The following is an 18,025-nucleotide window of genomic DNA, read 5'->3' as shown; positions in this document are numbered from 1 at the left end:
ATTAAACAGTGGATACATACAGAAAGTCTGATTTCCTATAAATAACTTAAGACATGCTTAGTACAGCGGGGAGGTTAATTTACGTTGACTGGAGTCATGTTTTCCAATTCCAAGTCCAAGATGTATTTATATATATATATATATATATATATATATATATATATATATATATAAGTGCATCCATAATTTCTAATTTTAATAACGCATATGTTCCATACACAGTAAATAGATTTAATCCTAACCAGCTGTTTACAGTGATTTGTATGTTGTGTGTTAATACAGAACCTCAGCTGGAATACATACCTCAGCAAGGTTATAACACATCTCATGTCTCTGTTGTTTAAGAAGCATCTTGGAATGACATTAGAGCCCATAAAACTACTAGCACTCCTTCCCTTGCTACATTCCTTCTTCCATCTATTCCAAGCAAACTGAAGATTTTCTGTTGATCCTCCCTTAACCACGACCTCTAGAAATGTATTTCAGGGTTTTGCTACCTTTTCCACGGAAAGTCATCCCCTTTGAACTTTTGTCTGTATCTTATTCTCCTTTTAAGCAAACTGACACTTCATAGAGAACATCCTGATAAACACTTTTTTGAAGAATTATACACAAGTCAGAACAAGATCTTCAAAAGTACTTGTTTTTATTTTTTTTTACAGTAGATTGAGTTTTTTCCATATAATCAGTTCACATTAGACACCACACAGGATCTAAACAAAGCAAATTATAGGAAAAGGTCTTAACAGTGTATCCAAATTCTGTGCTAGTATTCTTGACTTTATAAGTATAGCAGCTTTAAAACTTATTTTCAGTAATGCAATTTCATCATAGCCTCAGGTAAATATTGCACTGAGAATCTTAGTTTGATACATTATTTTCTGTTAATCAGGCCTAAATTTCTGCAGCTGTTGATTTCTCTACTTTGATCTACCATATGAATTTTCAGCACTAACATTCAGCAAATACTTGTGCTGTTTACGTACTAAGTCTATATTCCAGTGTATTACATATTTCTTATTTCAAATGATTTCAAATACAGGAATTACAGATAATGTGAGTAGGTTAAATTTCCTGGCATCTTTGCTACTAGGTGCAGCGTGGTTTTTAAATTTTGGAATAAACCTTACTGGAACATTTAACAGCGTGTCCTAGCACTACTTTTTGACTTTACAGTGGTTATTAGTGCTGTGTTCGTTTTTCACAGTTTAAATTTCCTTACCATTTACAAAACTTTCTGCCACTGCTCAGTTCAGTTTACTACGCTTCTCTCCACTACGTACTTCTTGTTCTTCCTCCTCTATAAAATGCATTTATACCCATGGAAATTTAATACATGCCTTTTCAACAAGCCTGATTAAGCAAAATAATATTCCAAACTAAAAGCTGCTTCACTAATTGTTGTAAAACAGATCTTCCCTCTGAGCAGGTTCATTTAGCAGCATTAGGTTTTCACTGCAGCTACTGTGTGCAGGTTTCTGCAGCAGAACATTTACTGTGACATTGTATACTTCAAGACTGCTGCACTAGAGGGATCTGTCCTCTCCCTGAGATATGCTGTGATATCTCAGATGCTCAGATATCCTAAGGTGGCATAGGAGGCCCCACCCCAGCTCTGCTGAGGGGACAGGATCTGTACCACCCACAGAAAACACATGTTGGCATTCTTGCTGAGCAGTCTGCTTTTCTTTCACTGGGTTTGTCAAAATGATTGTCACAGAATCATGTTTTGATGAACTGCACTATAACCCCATTTCTCTTTTCAACCCTCTTTTATCACAAGTGTTTTCCTTGAATGTTTTTCTTTAATCCTGAAATAGAAATCTCTAGCATATTTGATAGTATTACTCATACATTCATCCTGTTTTACCTAAGGGTTCCTTCTTTAAGATTTGAGTGTTTCATCCCCCTTTTGATTTGTATTAAAGGTATATTCCTTTTGTTAGGGGGTCTGATTATCCATATAGCCTCTTTCTAAACAATATATACATTTCAACTTCCCTAATGAATCAAAAAGGAATCATTTGACATACTTTTCATCAGTAAATATGAGTATCTTGTTTTAATTATAAGCCTTTCTAATGCAGCAATATTTCTATTTCAGAAGCTCAAATGAGAACATAAAATATTTTTTCCCCAATGTATATAGTGCCATTTGTAAAGTGATTGACTTATCTCTGCCTTCTCTGATTTGGAAATGTGTTCTGCTTCTCTTCTCTAATGTAAAAACTACCTACAATGTAGGAGCTTACTTAAATCTAAAATTAACAATTTTGTTTTAAAAAATGAATCTGCAAGAAAATATGAAAATTTCCTTTTCTGATTCATTTTACAAAGATTAAAAATTCAATAAAATACAACTAATTTAAAGGTCTGTTTTATTAAGAAGGTCCAAAGTCATTTGGCTCAGTAAGACAGCTACTAACATTTAAGCATCCTGGTTAGCCAGTTGTGACTAGGAATGATCAGGGATTAAGATCCAAATTTCATTATCTGCAGCTTTATGAAGTATTCAGGAAGCTTCATTGAGTCCATATCTAGAATTTACCTTCCACAGAGCTTCAGATGGTCTGCAATACAAAGAAAACATTGTAAATACATACTTATTTAAAAAAATGCCTCAACTGTTCAATGTGTATGTTTCCCTGGCTCATCACTGTTTACCTCTTTCAAAATTCATTTGGCTAGGAAAGAAAAATTTAACAAAATATTTATAATGCATGGCCAGCACTATACAAAGGGAGGAAGGTCTTGTGGGCCAAATACCAAAAGTTCAAATATTTCATCACAATAGGCCATACTGAGGGATTATGTTCTATATACAACAGAACCCCTTACCTTACAGCTTCCATGGTATAGTTAAGAAGACTTTATTATAATGGCCCCATAAGGGACACTTCTGACCCCAGTGTGATTATGACCTAAATACACTGTACACTTAAATTTCCACTAACAATACCTTAAATGTTCTATGGCCAATTAAAAAAAGGTAAGTTACACACTTACCATAAGAAAACAGTTGTACTGGGAAGTTCACCTCAAGTACCAACGCAAGCTGGACATAGCTAAGCATCTTAAACTTTGTCAGCACCTCATTTCTACCCATAATGTTCAGCACATAATGACATTTCTCCAGATCACTGACTAGCGACAAAACATAGGCTGTAAAACATGAAACAATTCTCTCTACACAGAATCCCCTCAACAATGGATGCTCCACAACTTCCAACACTGGGGATCTCTGAGTTGAGATAATGGCAAAGGTGAAGCTGTCAACACAAATCTGTCATTACAGTAAATATGCAAGCTTTGAAGTACTCACTGAGAGTTTCATCCCTGCCACCAATAAGACAGAGTCCCAAACTAGACCTCTGTGGTGGTTCTCATGAAGGAATGCCAGCATAACAGTGGCCCTACAGCAAAAGATCAATCTGGTATTCAAATCCATTTTGTAGGTCTTAGTGAAAATGTTCAGCAATACCCAAGTGCCAGCTGTACAGATGTCATCCATGGAAGCATTTTTGAACAAGGCGTGTAAAATGACCACTGCTCTGTTAGAATGTATATTAGTAGAATTGGTAAAGTATCACCTTGTTCATAACATTTTATGCACTATGAAATCCATACAAAGAAAGGTTGATTTGGAGATTCTGTATCTCAATTTTTCTTGGAGAAAAATGAAAATATGTGAGTTTTTCCTTATACATTTTTTTTCTATCCAAATAAAATTCAAGTTTCGTATCAGCATCCATGCAGTGAATTAAGTACACCCCATGGTTAGCATAACTAAGACATGATACTGGAAGGTTAATGGATGAGAATATTAGCTTCTGTGGTTATCGCTGCCATACAGGAAGTGGAGGTCCTCATGTGTGCTATCTTTGTAGAAAATGAGATAAGGAGGGATGCATACAAGATCTGCAGCTCAGAAATCCTAAAAGCAGAGATGACAGCAACTAGAAAGAGTTCCCATGAAGGACAGTTAAAGTCCACTGATGAGACATGAACAAAGGGAGGAAGGATAAGTTTTCCAAAGCAAGGTACAGATCACAAGGAGGAACTTATGTGGGGAGCCACAGAAGGACGGTGCCCCTAAAAAAGAGCTTACAAACTTTGAGACAGTCTAAGGAAACAAAGGTGGTGTCTTGTTGGAAATTAAAAACTGCCAGGTGGACCTTAACTGAAGAAAAACTGAGCCCAAAATCAGAAACTTGTGACACATACTCCAAGATGCAAGGAAGTGCAGCTGTAAAATTAAACAAAAATAAGTTTTCCTTGTGTCAGTACTCTGGGCACAGACAAGAATCCAATCACCCTTTCAGTTTAGGAAGGGTCTTTGGCCATGATGGGAAATGGAGAAACCAAGCAATTAATCTGAATGAGTGAAGGTCTTGATGAGGCGTGCTAAATATAAAAAGTCTTGGAGGGCTTCAGATGAGCATGCTCATCAAAGAGATGAAGCCAAAGCAGGGGGGAAAAATCACACACTGGGCCAAAATGAGGACTATTAGGATCACTTTGACCTTGCAATACTAGGCATCCAATAGGCATTTGGGAATAAAAATAAAATGGGAAAAGACATAAAGAAGATCAAGGGCTGTGTCTGGATAAATGCACAAAGCAACCTTCCAAAGGTAGGCTAATGGAAAAGACATTGCTACATCTGTAAATGGTCAGGGTTACAAAGAGATCATAGCTACCAGTTGGCATAATGCTTAAGGTCTTCGTCTCCAATGTACAACCTACAAGGTTTAATCCTGACTTCCAGGCAATGACTGTTTGGAGTTTGCATGTTTTCCGTGTGTCTGTGTGGAGTTCCATCAACATATGGATTACAGACTGAGTCATGGCAGGGCTAGCTACTTGATGGTGTAAACATGCCTTAAGTGATTCAATTGTGTTGTCTCATGTGACCAAATGGGCCTGGATATTTTTGTGTTACAAGTGGACAGAGGACCCCGCCTATGCTGACCTATACCACGGACCCATACCAATGGTGGGAGAGGTACATATGCCCCTACTGACCAATGTGCGACCGCCATAAAGCCTAGCAGCCCTAGGTCTATAAGCTACTGGCCGGCTGGTGTCCAGCAGTTCAGCTTGGGTTACCTGGGATAGCTTTGTGAAAGTTGGACGTAAAACCAATTAACCTGCTAAAATGAACCAAAAATTGCTACACTCAATGTAGGTTCACTGACAGGATGGAGCTTGGAAGTGGATATGATGGCAAGGAGGAGGTTAGACATCCTATGTATCCAAGAAACAAAATTGAAGGGCAGTACAGCAAAGTCAATTGGCTTGGGATCCACAGTCTACCACTCAAGAGGAGGACAGGCTACAAATGGTGGGAGCTGTGGTGAGGAAGATGTTTCAGAAGGCAGTGAGGGATGTCATCAGAATTAGTGACAGACTCATGGCAATCAGACTCCAGTGTAAAGACAGGGAAGAATTCATAATCTCAGCATATGCCCCATAGCGGGGTTGTGACAGTGAAGACTAAAGTGCATTCAGACAGCAGTTGCAGGATCTACTAGATAAAGCAGGGTAACACGAATTTGTGGTCATAATGAGTGACCTGAATACACATATCGGGATATACAAAACAGGATATGAGGACTGACTAGGTCCACATGGGTGGGGCAACAGGAATTAAGAAAGAGAGGCTATTCTAGACATATGTCTGGCAAATGGCTTGACAGTAACCAGCACATGTTTGAGACAGACAGAGAGAGAGAGAGAGAGAGAGAGACAGAGAGCGAGTCACAGGATCACATACAAGAGTGGCCAACACGCAACTGAGGTAAACTTTCTCCTAGTAAAGAAAGAGTACTGAGGTAGAATCAGCAATTGCAAAGTCATCCCCAGTGAAACAGTTGGCCCACAGCATAAACTACTGATTGCTACAATCAACTAGCAAGCAGTGGTCAGAGAAGCCTTCAAAGTCAATAGCCACCAGGCTGAAGGCCTAGACGTTGACTGGAGAGATAGCACAGCAGTTCAAGGAATTACTCAAAGCTGTAACACTTCAAGAAGAGGAAATAGGTGGAGCTGAAAAAGAATGGCAGTGCCTTGAAACAGCATGTGTGAGGACTACAGAACAGACCTGGCCGAGGCAGGTATGGAAATACGGTATACAAGGAAGCTGGTGGAGGAAAGTACAGTTGTGTACCTACCATAAATGTAGATGTTCGAGTGTATTCACTGTTGCAGTCATTACACTTGGGTTATCCTGCTGGCAGGCTACCCGCAGTCGGCTTGAATTCCAAAGTCCTAATCCGGCGTCGGTTGCTGTCGCCTCTTCCCTGATGTCTGTGTGCCAGGGGTATAAAAGGTGCAGCCGACGCCATTTTCTTCAGTTTTTCTTGCCCCAGATGTCAAGTGCCCCCAAAAGGGTAGGCTAAAAAATTCTGATCATAAAAAAGCATGCACATAACCTTCATCTACAAGCAAATACACCACATAGGTTGTATAGAATAGAGAAGTACAGATAAGTCCCAGCAAAGAAAGGGGGATGGTGGGAGGGTAACCTGGACTGCAACAGTGAATACACTCGAACATCTACATTTATGGTAGGTACACAACTGTACTATGTTCATCGTGTTACACTGTTGCAGTCATTACACTTGGGTTGAATCCCAAAGCTGAGGTTGGGTGGCTGGGCCTAAATAAAATTAGGAGTGGCTATGAGGCCCTGCAGAACTACAGTGGCAAAGCCTGCTCTGGATTTAGAGTAAAGAGGTAAGTGGTAGTGCTTAGTAAAAGTGTGCACTGAAGTCTAGGTTGCAGCCTCCAAAATGTCCTTGGTTGGTACTCCTCTGAGGAAGGCTAATGAAGTGGCTGCTGCTCTGGTAGAATGTGGCCTAATGCCCTTAGGCACTGATTTGCCATGTTGTGAATAGCAGAAACGAATGCAGTGGCCTATCCATTTTGAAATAGTCTGCTTTGAAATAGATTTTCCTTGCGATCCTGCAGCATATGCCACTAAGAGTTGCTCAGTCTTTCTGAAAGCTTTAGTTTTGTCCAAGTAAAAGCGTAGCTGTCTGTGTATGTCCAAAGAATGCAGAAGTCTCTCCCCCATATTCTGCGGGTTTGGATAAAAGGTAGGTAAATGTATGGTTTGGTTAAGAGCCACACTGGACACTACCTTAGGCATAAATGTTGGGTTTGTCCTTAGAGAAACCCTGTCCGGATAGAAAATAATAAAAGGTTCCACAGCCATTAGTGCCTGTAACTCTGAGACTCTTCTTGCTGAAGTTATTGCTAGGAGAAGAGCTATTTTCCATGATAAGTATTTTATCTCAGCTGTATTGGCTGGCTCAAAAGAAGGCAGTGTGAGTTTTTCCAAGACAAAATTGAGGTCCCATGCAAGTATTGGAGCTCTCCTTGGAGGTCTTATGTTTTTGGCCCCTCTGAGATACTGCCTTAGCAGTGGATGAGAAAAAATAGGTGGGTCCATATTGTAATGAGCTGAAATGGCAGAGGCATGGATCTTAATTGATGAGAAGGATAGGCCTTTATCCAGCATCTCAGTTAGGTATTGTAAAATCTGAGGAATATTTGGGCGTGTCAATTCCTTGTGCCTGGTTCCAAGCACAGAATCTCTTCGATTTTTCTGCATAAGATTTTCTGGTGCTGGGCCTCCAAAATAACATCCATAACTGCTTTACAGAGAGGTGTGTTCTGAATGGTTACATTATCCGCCATGTAGCCAGATTTAGGGTTCTGAGTTGGCTGTGCAGGATCTGATTATTTTGTTGCGTTAGCAAATGAGGAATTTGAGGTAATGTCCAGGCTGGGCCTTGAGACAAGCTCTTTAGGATTGGGTACCAGTGCTGGCATGGCCAGTCTGGGGCAATCAGGATCATTTTTGGCTTCTCTTGTCTGACCTTTAGGAGCACCTTGGGGAGGAGAGGCAGAGGAGGGAAGGCATATACTGTAAGGGCTTTCCAGCCGAATGAAAGGGCGTCCACTTTCCATGCTTGCTTGTGATAAGTCCAAGTGCAAGTGCAGAATCTCTGTAGCTGGCAGTTGTGAGGGGAGGCAAATAGATCTATGTCTGGGCATCCCCATTTCCCTGTTATCATGCTGAAGATTTGTGGATCTAGTTTCCACTTGTGAGGATCCATGAGGTTTCTGCCTAGTTCGTCTGCCAAAGTATTTGTCTTTCCTGGCAAGAATTATGCTTGCATGTGTACTTGATAAGTCAATGCTGTGTTCCACAAAGTCATGGCTTGTCTGCAGAGGGGGTAGGAATGTGTGCCTCCTTGCTTGTTTATGTACCACATGACTGTAGTGTTGTCTGTCTTTATCAGCAGTTGTCCTGTATAAAGTAGGTCCTTGAAGGCTGTCAGGGCACTCTGTACAGCTAGCATCTCTTTTTGATTGATATGAAGATGCATTTGGCTTGTGGGCCATGTGCCCTAAATACATTTTCATGCCATGTGTGCCCCCCAGGCATAATCTGATGCATCTGTTGTTAGTGTCTGCCTGGCTGTGGGTAAACTTGAATGGCTGTCCCTTGTTGTGGTGACAGGCCTGTGCCCACCATCAAAACTCCTGTTGCAGGCAGGGAATGAGAGTAATTAATGTTTCCAGGCTGTGGCAATGTTGAGTCTAAATACTTTTTAGATACCATTGTAGTTTCCTCATATGCAGTCTTGCATATGGAATTAGTAGAATGCAGGATGCCATGTAGCCCAGAGCCTGCAGAATTTTTCTTGCAGATAACTGGGTCTTTGTTGTCATGCTTTCAAAGTAAGAAGTCAGTTGCCTTTGTTTGTCTGGCGTGAGATAAGCCATCTGGGCAGTTGTATTTAAGCTTGCACCCAGGAATATTATCTCTTGAGAGGGTACTAGTTTTGATTTATTTTCGTTTACTGTGTACCCTAGGCAAATTAGTAATCTTTTTACAAACGCCGGATGCTTTAGTAGAATGTCTTTGGTCTCTGCTTGAATAAGGCAGTCATCCAAGTAGGGATATATTTGAATTCCTCTTTGTCTGCAACATGCAATTACTGGTGCCAGGCATTTTGTGAAGACCCTGGGTGCAGTAGATAAGCCAAAGGGAAGTGCAGATAATTTGTAGTGCATTGAGCCAGCTATGAATCTGAGGTATCTTCTGCAAGACTGCCTGATTGGGACATGCAGGTATGCCTCTTTGAGGTCCAAAGTTACAAGCCAAGCCTTCTTGCCCAGCATGGGCAGAAGCTGCTGCAGAGTCAACGTTTTGAATTTTGGAACATCCGGAAAAGTATTTGGAATAGACAGGTCCAGAATTGGTCTCCAGGCTTTGTCCTTTTTTGGTGCTAAGAAAAGTCTTGAGTAAAATCCTTGTCCCTGCTCTTGTTGTGGCACTGGCTGTAAAGCCCTCATGTCCATGAGAGATGAAACTTGTTTTTGTGCCTCTGCCCATTGATTGTGTGGCAGGTCTGGCATACTTTTTGCCTTTGGAAGGGTATGAAAGTGGAACCTGTAGCCCTGAGAGACTATATTTAAGACCCATTTGTCCTGGGTGATCATGTGCCAATTTTGTGAAAAAAGTGCTAGCTTTCCCCCTAAGGGTGCAGCCAAATGATAAGTGCTTGACATTGGCAGAGGGAAGTCATTGGGACCGTTTCCTATAAGGCTGTGATTTGTCTTCTCTGCTTTTGGAGGTAGAAGCACCTCATTGTTTGGGCCTGTATGAGCCCTGGGGCTGTTGTCTGCCTCTAGGGCATCTGTATCTGCCTCTTTGTGGCCTGTCTGACACTGGAAAGGACCAATTCTTAGAAGGCCAGTTCCTGCTAAATCTGGGAGGCTGTACCTGTAAGAAATCCTTTATTGTCTGCATAGATTTAGCTTTATCCTCCATTTTCTTCAACACCTCTTCTGCCTTAACACCAAACAAAGTATCATGCTGTAATGGAGCATCCGATAATTATGCTTTAACATGATCAGGCAGATTCTGTTCCTTTAACCAAGCATGCCTTCTAATGACAGAACCTGCAACTGCGGCCCTGCAAGAGGCCTCCAGTGAATCAAAACCACATTGCAAAGTATGCTTTCCCACTTGTTCAGCTGCATGCAATAAATCCTGCATTTCCTGGTTCTCAGAACATTCAGAATTTGTCAACATTTTCTGTTTTAGCAGTGACATTAAGTATTGCTAATATTTAAGCATATGAAACTGACAATTTAAAGCCCTTACAGCCAAGGTAGCAGAAGTGTAAACTTTTTTCCCCCATCTGTCCAGTGCCCTTGAATCCCTATCTGAGGGGACAGGATTTTTTTTGCAGTAGAAGCCTCGACCCCTTTGGGACCCTGAGATATAGTTTCTGGGTCAGCAGCAGGGTTTTTATATAGAAATTTATGAGAATCTGGAACGCTGTAGTATCTGTCTGGCTTAACAGGTGCAGGAGGTGAAGAGTCGGGAGACCGTCCGGACTCTGAAAATACATCATCTACAATGCTTAGAACAGGTGGAATAGCAAGAGGTCTGTGCTGAGGTAGTAGAAGAAAGTCTCTGAGCCTTTTCTTACATTCTGAGTAATCTTGGCTCTCCCAGTGGAAATGCTCCCTCATGGTATGCAGGGTTTCCCAAAGGAATAATCCTCAGGAGGAGAAGCTGAAGGAATAGATTCTTCATCATCAGAATCCTCATAGGGAGGAATAGAATAGCCATGTTCTGAAGAGGAGTCAGAGGAAATGGAAACCTGATCAGAGGAATCATATTCAGTGTCTTGCCTAGGCCTCTTATCAGGAGGGGGATGGGAACCCCTGATCAAAGTAATTAGGTCTTCGGCCATTTTGAGCATCTGTTTCTTTGGCATGGAAGTCTGTCCTGGAGAATGCTGTACATGTTTCCTAGTCTTTAAAGCTGTTTTAGTCTTTGTCTTGGATGCAGACGTTGACTTGATATAAAGCTGTGTAGGTCTGAAAACACCCTCAGAAGCCGATGCCTGCTCAGCAGCTCTGGACCCATCTGAGGGATTAGTCTCTGAAGGCCCAATACCTTGAGTATCCAGAGGCCTAATTGTCTCCACGTGGGAGTCGGAGGTGGCCTGTGGCTCTGAGGTAGTGGGTGTCAGGGGCTGCTAAAGTGCCTCACTGAGAACCGGCGACTGGCCTTGAAGAGGCTTCATCATCGGTTTTGGACCTCGGATGCCTGTCCTTTTCTTTTTCCTTGTGCTTTTTATGAACTCCGGTCGTCAGCTGTTCCAACGGTATTATATAGTTAAACCTACAGCCAAAGTAATGAAATGCAAAATCGTATTGACGCTTAATAGTGTGTTTGTTAAATATAGCACAAAACCGACAACTAGCAATGTCGTGGTCAGAGCCTTGGCAAGCAGCAATACAGTAAGAATGAAAATCCTTAGAAGTCGGCCAACCGGCACTTGCGAACTGCTTTTGCTTCGGGCACTGCACGGCAAGAAAGACTGAAGAAAATGGCATCGGCTGCATCTTTTATACCCCTGGCGCACTGACATCAGGGAAGAGGTGACAGCAACCGACGCCGGACCAGGACTTTGGAATTCAGGCCGACTGCGGGTAGCCTGCCAGCAGGATAACCCAAGTGTAATGACTGCAACAGTGAAACACGATGAACATTGCAGAAGTCCAAGTAGTCATTAAAAGAAAGTAGACCACCATGAAAAAAATAAAGATAGAAAAGACAGACCAGGCCAGGAAGGAATACTGGTTGGTTACCAAAGAGGCTAAGAAAGGAGTTGGCACAAAGATAATAAAGATATTCTGTCATCTTTCATAAGGGATGCCAGCAACAATCTGCTCACCAGTCCACAGGACATCAAAAGTAGTAGCTTCTAAATGAAGAAACCCCCACAGAAGCTGTATTGCCCCAGACATAGCCTATGATGCTAGAAGAGAAGAAGCCCACTATAGAAGAAGAAAGAACAACACTAAGGAAAATGAAGTCAGGGAAAGCAGCAGTCTCAGATGAGGTCACAGCAGATATGATAAAGATGTTGGGTGAGGCAGAAGAGAAATGGCTCCTGAGGGTACTCATAGCAGTATGGAGAGAAAGGTGTATCCGAGATGCCTGGAGATTAAGCATACTAGTGCCAGTGTTCAAAAATATAGGGCAAATTCACAACTGTGAGCAGTACAGACATGTCACACTACATTAAAGTTCTAGTGAGGGTGATTGATAAATACACAGATTAGCAGAAACTAAGATGGAAGAGCAGTTCAGATTCAGATTAGGATGCAGCACAACACAATCTAATGTTTTGCAGTGAGACAGATGCTTGGGAAGAAGCTAGAAATGAGAAAAGAGTCCAAATGGGCATTCCCAGACTTGCAGAAAGCATATGACAAGGTCAGCAGTCCTGCAGTGGTTTGAAGTCCCAGAAACATTGGTAGAATTAGTGCCAGCTATGTACATGGACCCAATGACTTGGGTGCGGGACATTTTGACCCTGGACGGTTCGACCTCTGACAGTTTGACCCCACTGAAATGGCAAAGCAAGAAAAAAATAAACCACAGATATTTTGACATAAAGAAGAAAAATATGTTATATACAGCTCATGCATCCACATAGTTACTGAGAAAATCTCAAAGATTACCTCAAAAAAAAAAAAAAAAAAAGATGTCACAAGGATATGTAACTGTTTAAAACATTTGCATCTGTTAATTTAAAGTAATATTAATGATTCCAATGTTAAATAATACTGATTTTAAAGTTAAGTTAAAAAAACTGCTATTAAAATATTTATATTTGCAAATTAAATAAAATGTTAAACATTTACATAATTTACATATAAAAAAGTTAAATGATATATTAAATTCCAGTGGAAAAAAATCATGATTGAGATGTTAAGCAATAAAATGCATTTATAAAACTTTGAAAACTTTTTTTTATGTAATTGGGGTCAAAGAGTCCGAGGTTAAATCGTCTGGGGTCAAACTGTCCACTAACTACTCCCATAGGCAATAAATGTAAATTTAAACATGAAAGTGTATACAATTGCATTGGGGTCGAATCGTCCTGCTTCCAATGACTCATGTACAAACAGAGTTTGGTCTCACAGAAGGGTTCCCACTTGGAGTAGGTGTGCATCAGGGCTCAGCTCTAAGCCCACTGCTGTTCATACTGGCGATGGACTACAACAGCAAACAGTTCGGATGGGAGAGCTGCTGTATGCAGATGATGTGGCATTTCAGGCAGACTCTGAGCAAGAACTTCAACAAAGGATAGGGGAATGGAATGCAAAACTGAAGGCACACAGGATGAAACGGAGTACATATAAGACAGTTGTAATGACAGCAAATGGGGGAAATCAGAAGAAGATGAGAATTGCAAAAGACAGAAAATAGTGGAATAGGTTTAACAGCTTCAAGTATCCAAGAGGGTTGGTTGAGGGAAGGGCAGTCTGAATGAGAATGTCAAAGCTAGAATCAGAGGGGCTGCGGCCAAATGGCACAGTGTCAGGGGAATGTATTACAGAAGAATACCAAATAAGCTGAAAAGTAAGGTGTACAAAACAGTGATGTGACCAGTACTACTGTACGGTACAGAAACCTGAGCAGTAAAGGCTGAGCAGTTGAGAAAGCTACAGGTGATGGAAATGAAGTGCCTGAGGCAGGTGGCAGAATGCACAGAGGGGGACAGATGATGAAATAAGGACATATCAAAAGCCAAAGTAGTCCCAATTTGCAGAAAATGTCAAAGAAAGCACATTATGGTAGTTTGGACACATGCAGAAAAGCAAAAGGCAATCTGGTGCAGAAGATTTGGGACAGACAGGAAGAAAGCAAAAGGAAACAAGGGTGTCCAGCAAAGAGGTGGATGGACTGTGTGAGGGAAGACCTGTGACAGTCAGACATGTGTGTCAAAGAAGGTAGGCGAAAGGCACTGAACAGAGGGAGATGGCAACAGTTGACATGACATCCCGACCCCAAGCAGAAAATAGGAAAAAGGGGGTTGATGATGAAAACTTCCCACAATGATGGAGCAGTGCCAAGTCCACCAAGTAAGTGAAACACCACTGAAGTGGTAGCAGAATGCAGTGGCTGAATTGGCTTGTCTTTGGATAGAAGAGGAAATGTGAAAGCAACTAGAGTCAAAGTCGCACTCTCATACGCCCCTACCTCCTTTCACAAATGATTTGAGTTTTTCCTTGTTTGTTTAGATCCCAAACCACTGGTAAGTTTTTGGAGTGGATAGCAATAGCATAAAAGGGAAGGGAGTCCTGGAAAACCTACAAGGTGAAAATGGCAGTACTCATTTTGAGAATGTTAATATGCAGACTATTATTTTGAGTCAGCCGTGTCCCTTGGACAGTGTGTTCTACATAATGCCCCTCCACTTTAAAGCAGAGATATCAGTGTTCCCAGTCATTAGGGAAATGGAAGCTTGAAAGAGTCTACCAATAGAGGACTTGCACTTTTTGAATATTCTAATATAAGTATCTATCTGATCTAAAATCTAGTCATTTTGCAGATGACTGCAAACTGGGGGCCATAATTGACTCTCCAGCTGATACAGACATCCTCCAGAGGGGTCGCTCTGAGACGGATACCTGGTGTCAAAATCATGGCCTCAAGCTAAATGCCAAAAAGTGCATAGTCATCCCCTTTGGAAAAAACAAAGTACCCGCGAACTACCACAAAGGTGGTAGTCCCCTAAATACAGAAAATGTAATAAGGGATCTGGGTACCCAAGTAGATAGTAATTTCTCCTTTGATAATCATACTGCCAAGGTGGTTAGAAAATCCTTCTCTGTGGCCCACTTAATCACAAAAGGATTCGCATCTAGAACAAAAGAGGTTATTGGGCCCCTCTACTCATCACTCATCAGACCCAGAGTACAACACCTCGTTTGGGATGTACCTTACAAGACACCTGCAACAGCTGGAAAGACCACAGAAGTACCTCACCAAGAGGATTACTGGCCTCAAACATATACCCTATGCAGCCCGACTGAAGTAACTCCAGCTGTACTCGGTTGCATACCGCTTACTCAGAGGTGATCTCTGCCTGACATACAAGACCTTGTCCAACCCAGAATTGATGGACATGTTCCACCTAAAAAAAAAAAAAACAAATCCCCAAGAGCCACACGCTCTAGGGATCTAAACCTCACCACAACGATAAATAGGATGTGCTGGAGGGATAGATTCCTGTCCCAGAGACTCCCCATGCTTTGAAACAGGATTCTAATCTACATTATGCAGAGCCCCTCACTAACACTCTTCAAAAGAAACCTTGACGAATGGATGGGAAACAGAAAATTTCCCCAGGAGATCACTGCAGTGGCTCTGCTGGACAGTGGCATAGGGAACTAATGACTCTGCTGGACCGAGACACAGGGAACTAATCTAAGGGGGCAGTGAAAGCCAACACATTCTGGCTAGGCTTACGGATGCCCTGGGGCAGATAGCTTAGTACTTACCTATGAACCTAAGTGAGAGAGTTGCCACTGTGGTATTGTTGAATAACAGGACCTACTCTTGTCTGATAGAAGAAAGGTTCTGCAAGACAGTGTCTCAAGACTACAGCCTTTAGTGGTGATCTACTCTGTGGCACTGGCCAAGATTTTGAAAAAATCACTGTTTTGCCCAAGAAATGGAACAGTGTGAGAAACAAATCTATGAACACAGCAATACTGGTTATATCTGGGGCTACTAGGAGCCAGTCATCCTGGTAAAGAAACACCCTGGGCACCAATATCCTGGCAGCTGCAGTCACTATCTACGTGCATTTGGTGAACACCCTGAGAGCTGTGTTGATATCAAATGGCATTGTCAAGAACTGGAAATGATTGTGTCCTATCTATAAACAAAGGAACAAACCTCCTGAACTCCTTAGCAATCGTAATGTGCAGGTTCAGGGTCACAGGTTCATAAGAAATACAAGGCAAATGAGTCAAAAGACCATTTATGTCTTGCCAATACCTACTCTCATGCTGTACCACTCTTCTGATGAACAGCAGAGCAGGTCAGTCCCAGAGTAAATTTAAAGGTGTCCATCCAATCATCAAGGCTTAATCTAGTGGATGCTTGAGTATCATTTTGTTTAACTTGGAAGGAAATTTTGTTCCACAAGTGGGGGATGTGCTGGGTAATAAATTTGTCTTGTTGATGTGTTTTAGTTCTGTTTTAATAGAACTACTTAACTTGTGAATATACGCAAGCACAGGGTCCCTAATAGCACAGAATGCAAGGGATACATCACTACCTAACAGCCTATACAAAATCCGGTAACGGGATAGTACTTTAAGCCTTTCCTGGTAATTCAGGATGTTTAGAGCAACAATCTTCTTGAACAGGGATCTCTGGAGTCTTTCCAATTGCTTAATCTGTCTAGAAAGCTACATCGTGAAGGGGCAATGTACTCAATAACTGGTCTACTTAGGGCTGAATACAGAGGGATGAAAAATTTTCAGACCTGGAGTCAATGCTTTTAGAAACTGGTTGTACTAACAGATGGATTTTCTGACTACTACTGTTGCATGTTGGCCAAAGGAGAGGAAATTAATGATCCAGTTTCTAAGACCCCTAGCAACATTATCATTTTGGAGTGGGGCACTGGAAAAACTGTACACTGTGGATAAAATTTTTCTAAGCATACTGCACATAGACTGTTTGTTACTAGGCTAATGACCCAGGGGGCCTTTCTAAGCCTAGCCAGGTTTTCCTGAAAGAATAATGATGTCCTATATCCAAACAGGACATTGAGGTTAGGCATTTATATGGTAACTTTGTCCATGAGGGACATGGGTGCCAGGCCCATTGTAAATTTACTGTTCTGCATCCACTGGTCTAGGCTGCACTTAAACTGGGCAATAGACAATCTCAGTTTCACATGGATGGGAAGCCTGTTTCATAGGATGGGCAATCTGTGAGACACATCTCTGTTTCTCCAGCATGTTCTTTTTAAGTCACAGGCAAAATTCAGGTCCCTAGACCTTGTATTTCTGGTACTTTTAGACTTATAAATATGTAGAAGATTCATAAGGGTGGGGTTTGCAGATGCCTTGCAAGCCAGTCATAGATCACCTCACAGCAATCTATAGGAGACTGAGAACAGGGAAAGGGCTTTAAGACATTCTGTATAATGCAGGTTTGTTATGCCTTGTATTCTTTTTGTAAGTAAGCTCTAAGGTTGCTCTAGTTGCTGCATATACCTGGTCAGGTACATAGCAAAGGAAGCAATGTACTCTATGACTGCACTGATATCGGTAGGAGTGCAGTGGGATAATGACCTCTTTGGGTGTAGATGCCATGCCCTTAATTATAAGCTGCACAACATAAAAGGATTTCCTCACCACTGTGGCCACAGGACGGTCAAATGTAAGGTTACTGTTTGTGTGTGTACCCAGATCCCTGACCACTGGGTCGACTATTAGAGGCATATTATTAACATGGTAATTAGCCAGGTTGGTTGATTTCCCAAATGGCAAAATTATGCATCTCTTAGCATTGAGTTTTGTCCATGGCTTTGGTACCATTTGTTAGTCAAAGCTAGAAATTTTTGAAGATTACTAGTGTCTGCAGGGAGATTATGTTAACTCCCAGCTTGCAATCATCTGGAAACTTAGTTAGCAATAAACCTTCAACATTTGCTTCCATTTCAGAGAAATAGATGACAAAAAGGAAAGGGCCCAGTACAAAGTCCTGGGGGGGACTGCTCTAGTGACTGGCCTCTTGGTGGGGGTGGCCTCACCTATTTTTGACATCCTGGGTCCATATCAGTGAGCCAGTTGGCTATCCAGTGGGTGATAAAAGGGTTTCTACCTAATTTAGTGAGCTGCAGTGGGGTATTGTATCAAAATCCTTGGCCAGGTCAAGGTAAGCTGTGTGCACAGTCCTACCTTTATCCAATTCCTTTGCAAGCTACCCATGTCCTCATTTATCATGTCATTAGTAATTCTATCCATGGCTTCACATACAAGTCTGGTAAGACTTATAGGCCTGTAGTTACCTGGATCAGTGGTCGGACATCTTTTGTGCAGAGGAATGACTGTAGCCATCTTCCATTCCTTGGGCACAAAATCTGACTGAAGGCTCCAGTTGAAAAGT

At 41.7% G+C, this 18,025-nt stretch overlaps 1 protein-coding gene across 1 annotated transcript in view; it reads right to left on the bottom strand.

The window, feature by feature from the left end:
* Nucleotides 1-627: 627 nt before the first annotated feature.
* Nucleotides 628-18,025, bottom strand: part of TTLL5 (tubulin tyrosine ligase like 5) — a gene marked incomplete in the record, with an annotated part of 5,893,562 nt that continues 5,876,164 nt past the window's right edge. The window contains 1 exon segment of the mRNA XM_044073865.1: nucleotides 628-2,570. Within this exon segment, the coding sequence (XP_043929800.1) occupies nucleotides 2,513-2,570 (58 nt within the window).

This window comes from Protopterus annectens, chromosome 6.part0, assembly GCF_019279795.1.
Source record: "Protopterus annectens isolate FY-2018-M chromosome 6.part0, PAN1.0, whole genome shotgun sequence".
In the NCBI taxonomy this organism is placed as follows: Eukaryota; Metazoa; Chordata; order Ceratodontiformes; family Protopteridae; genus Protopterus; species Protopterus annectens.
The sequence above is the reverse complement of the archived record's forward strand: the minus strand, read 5'-3'. Positions and strand labels throughout refer to the sequence as shown.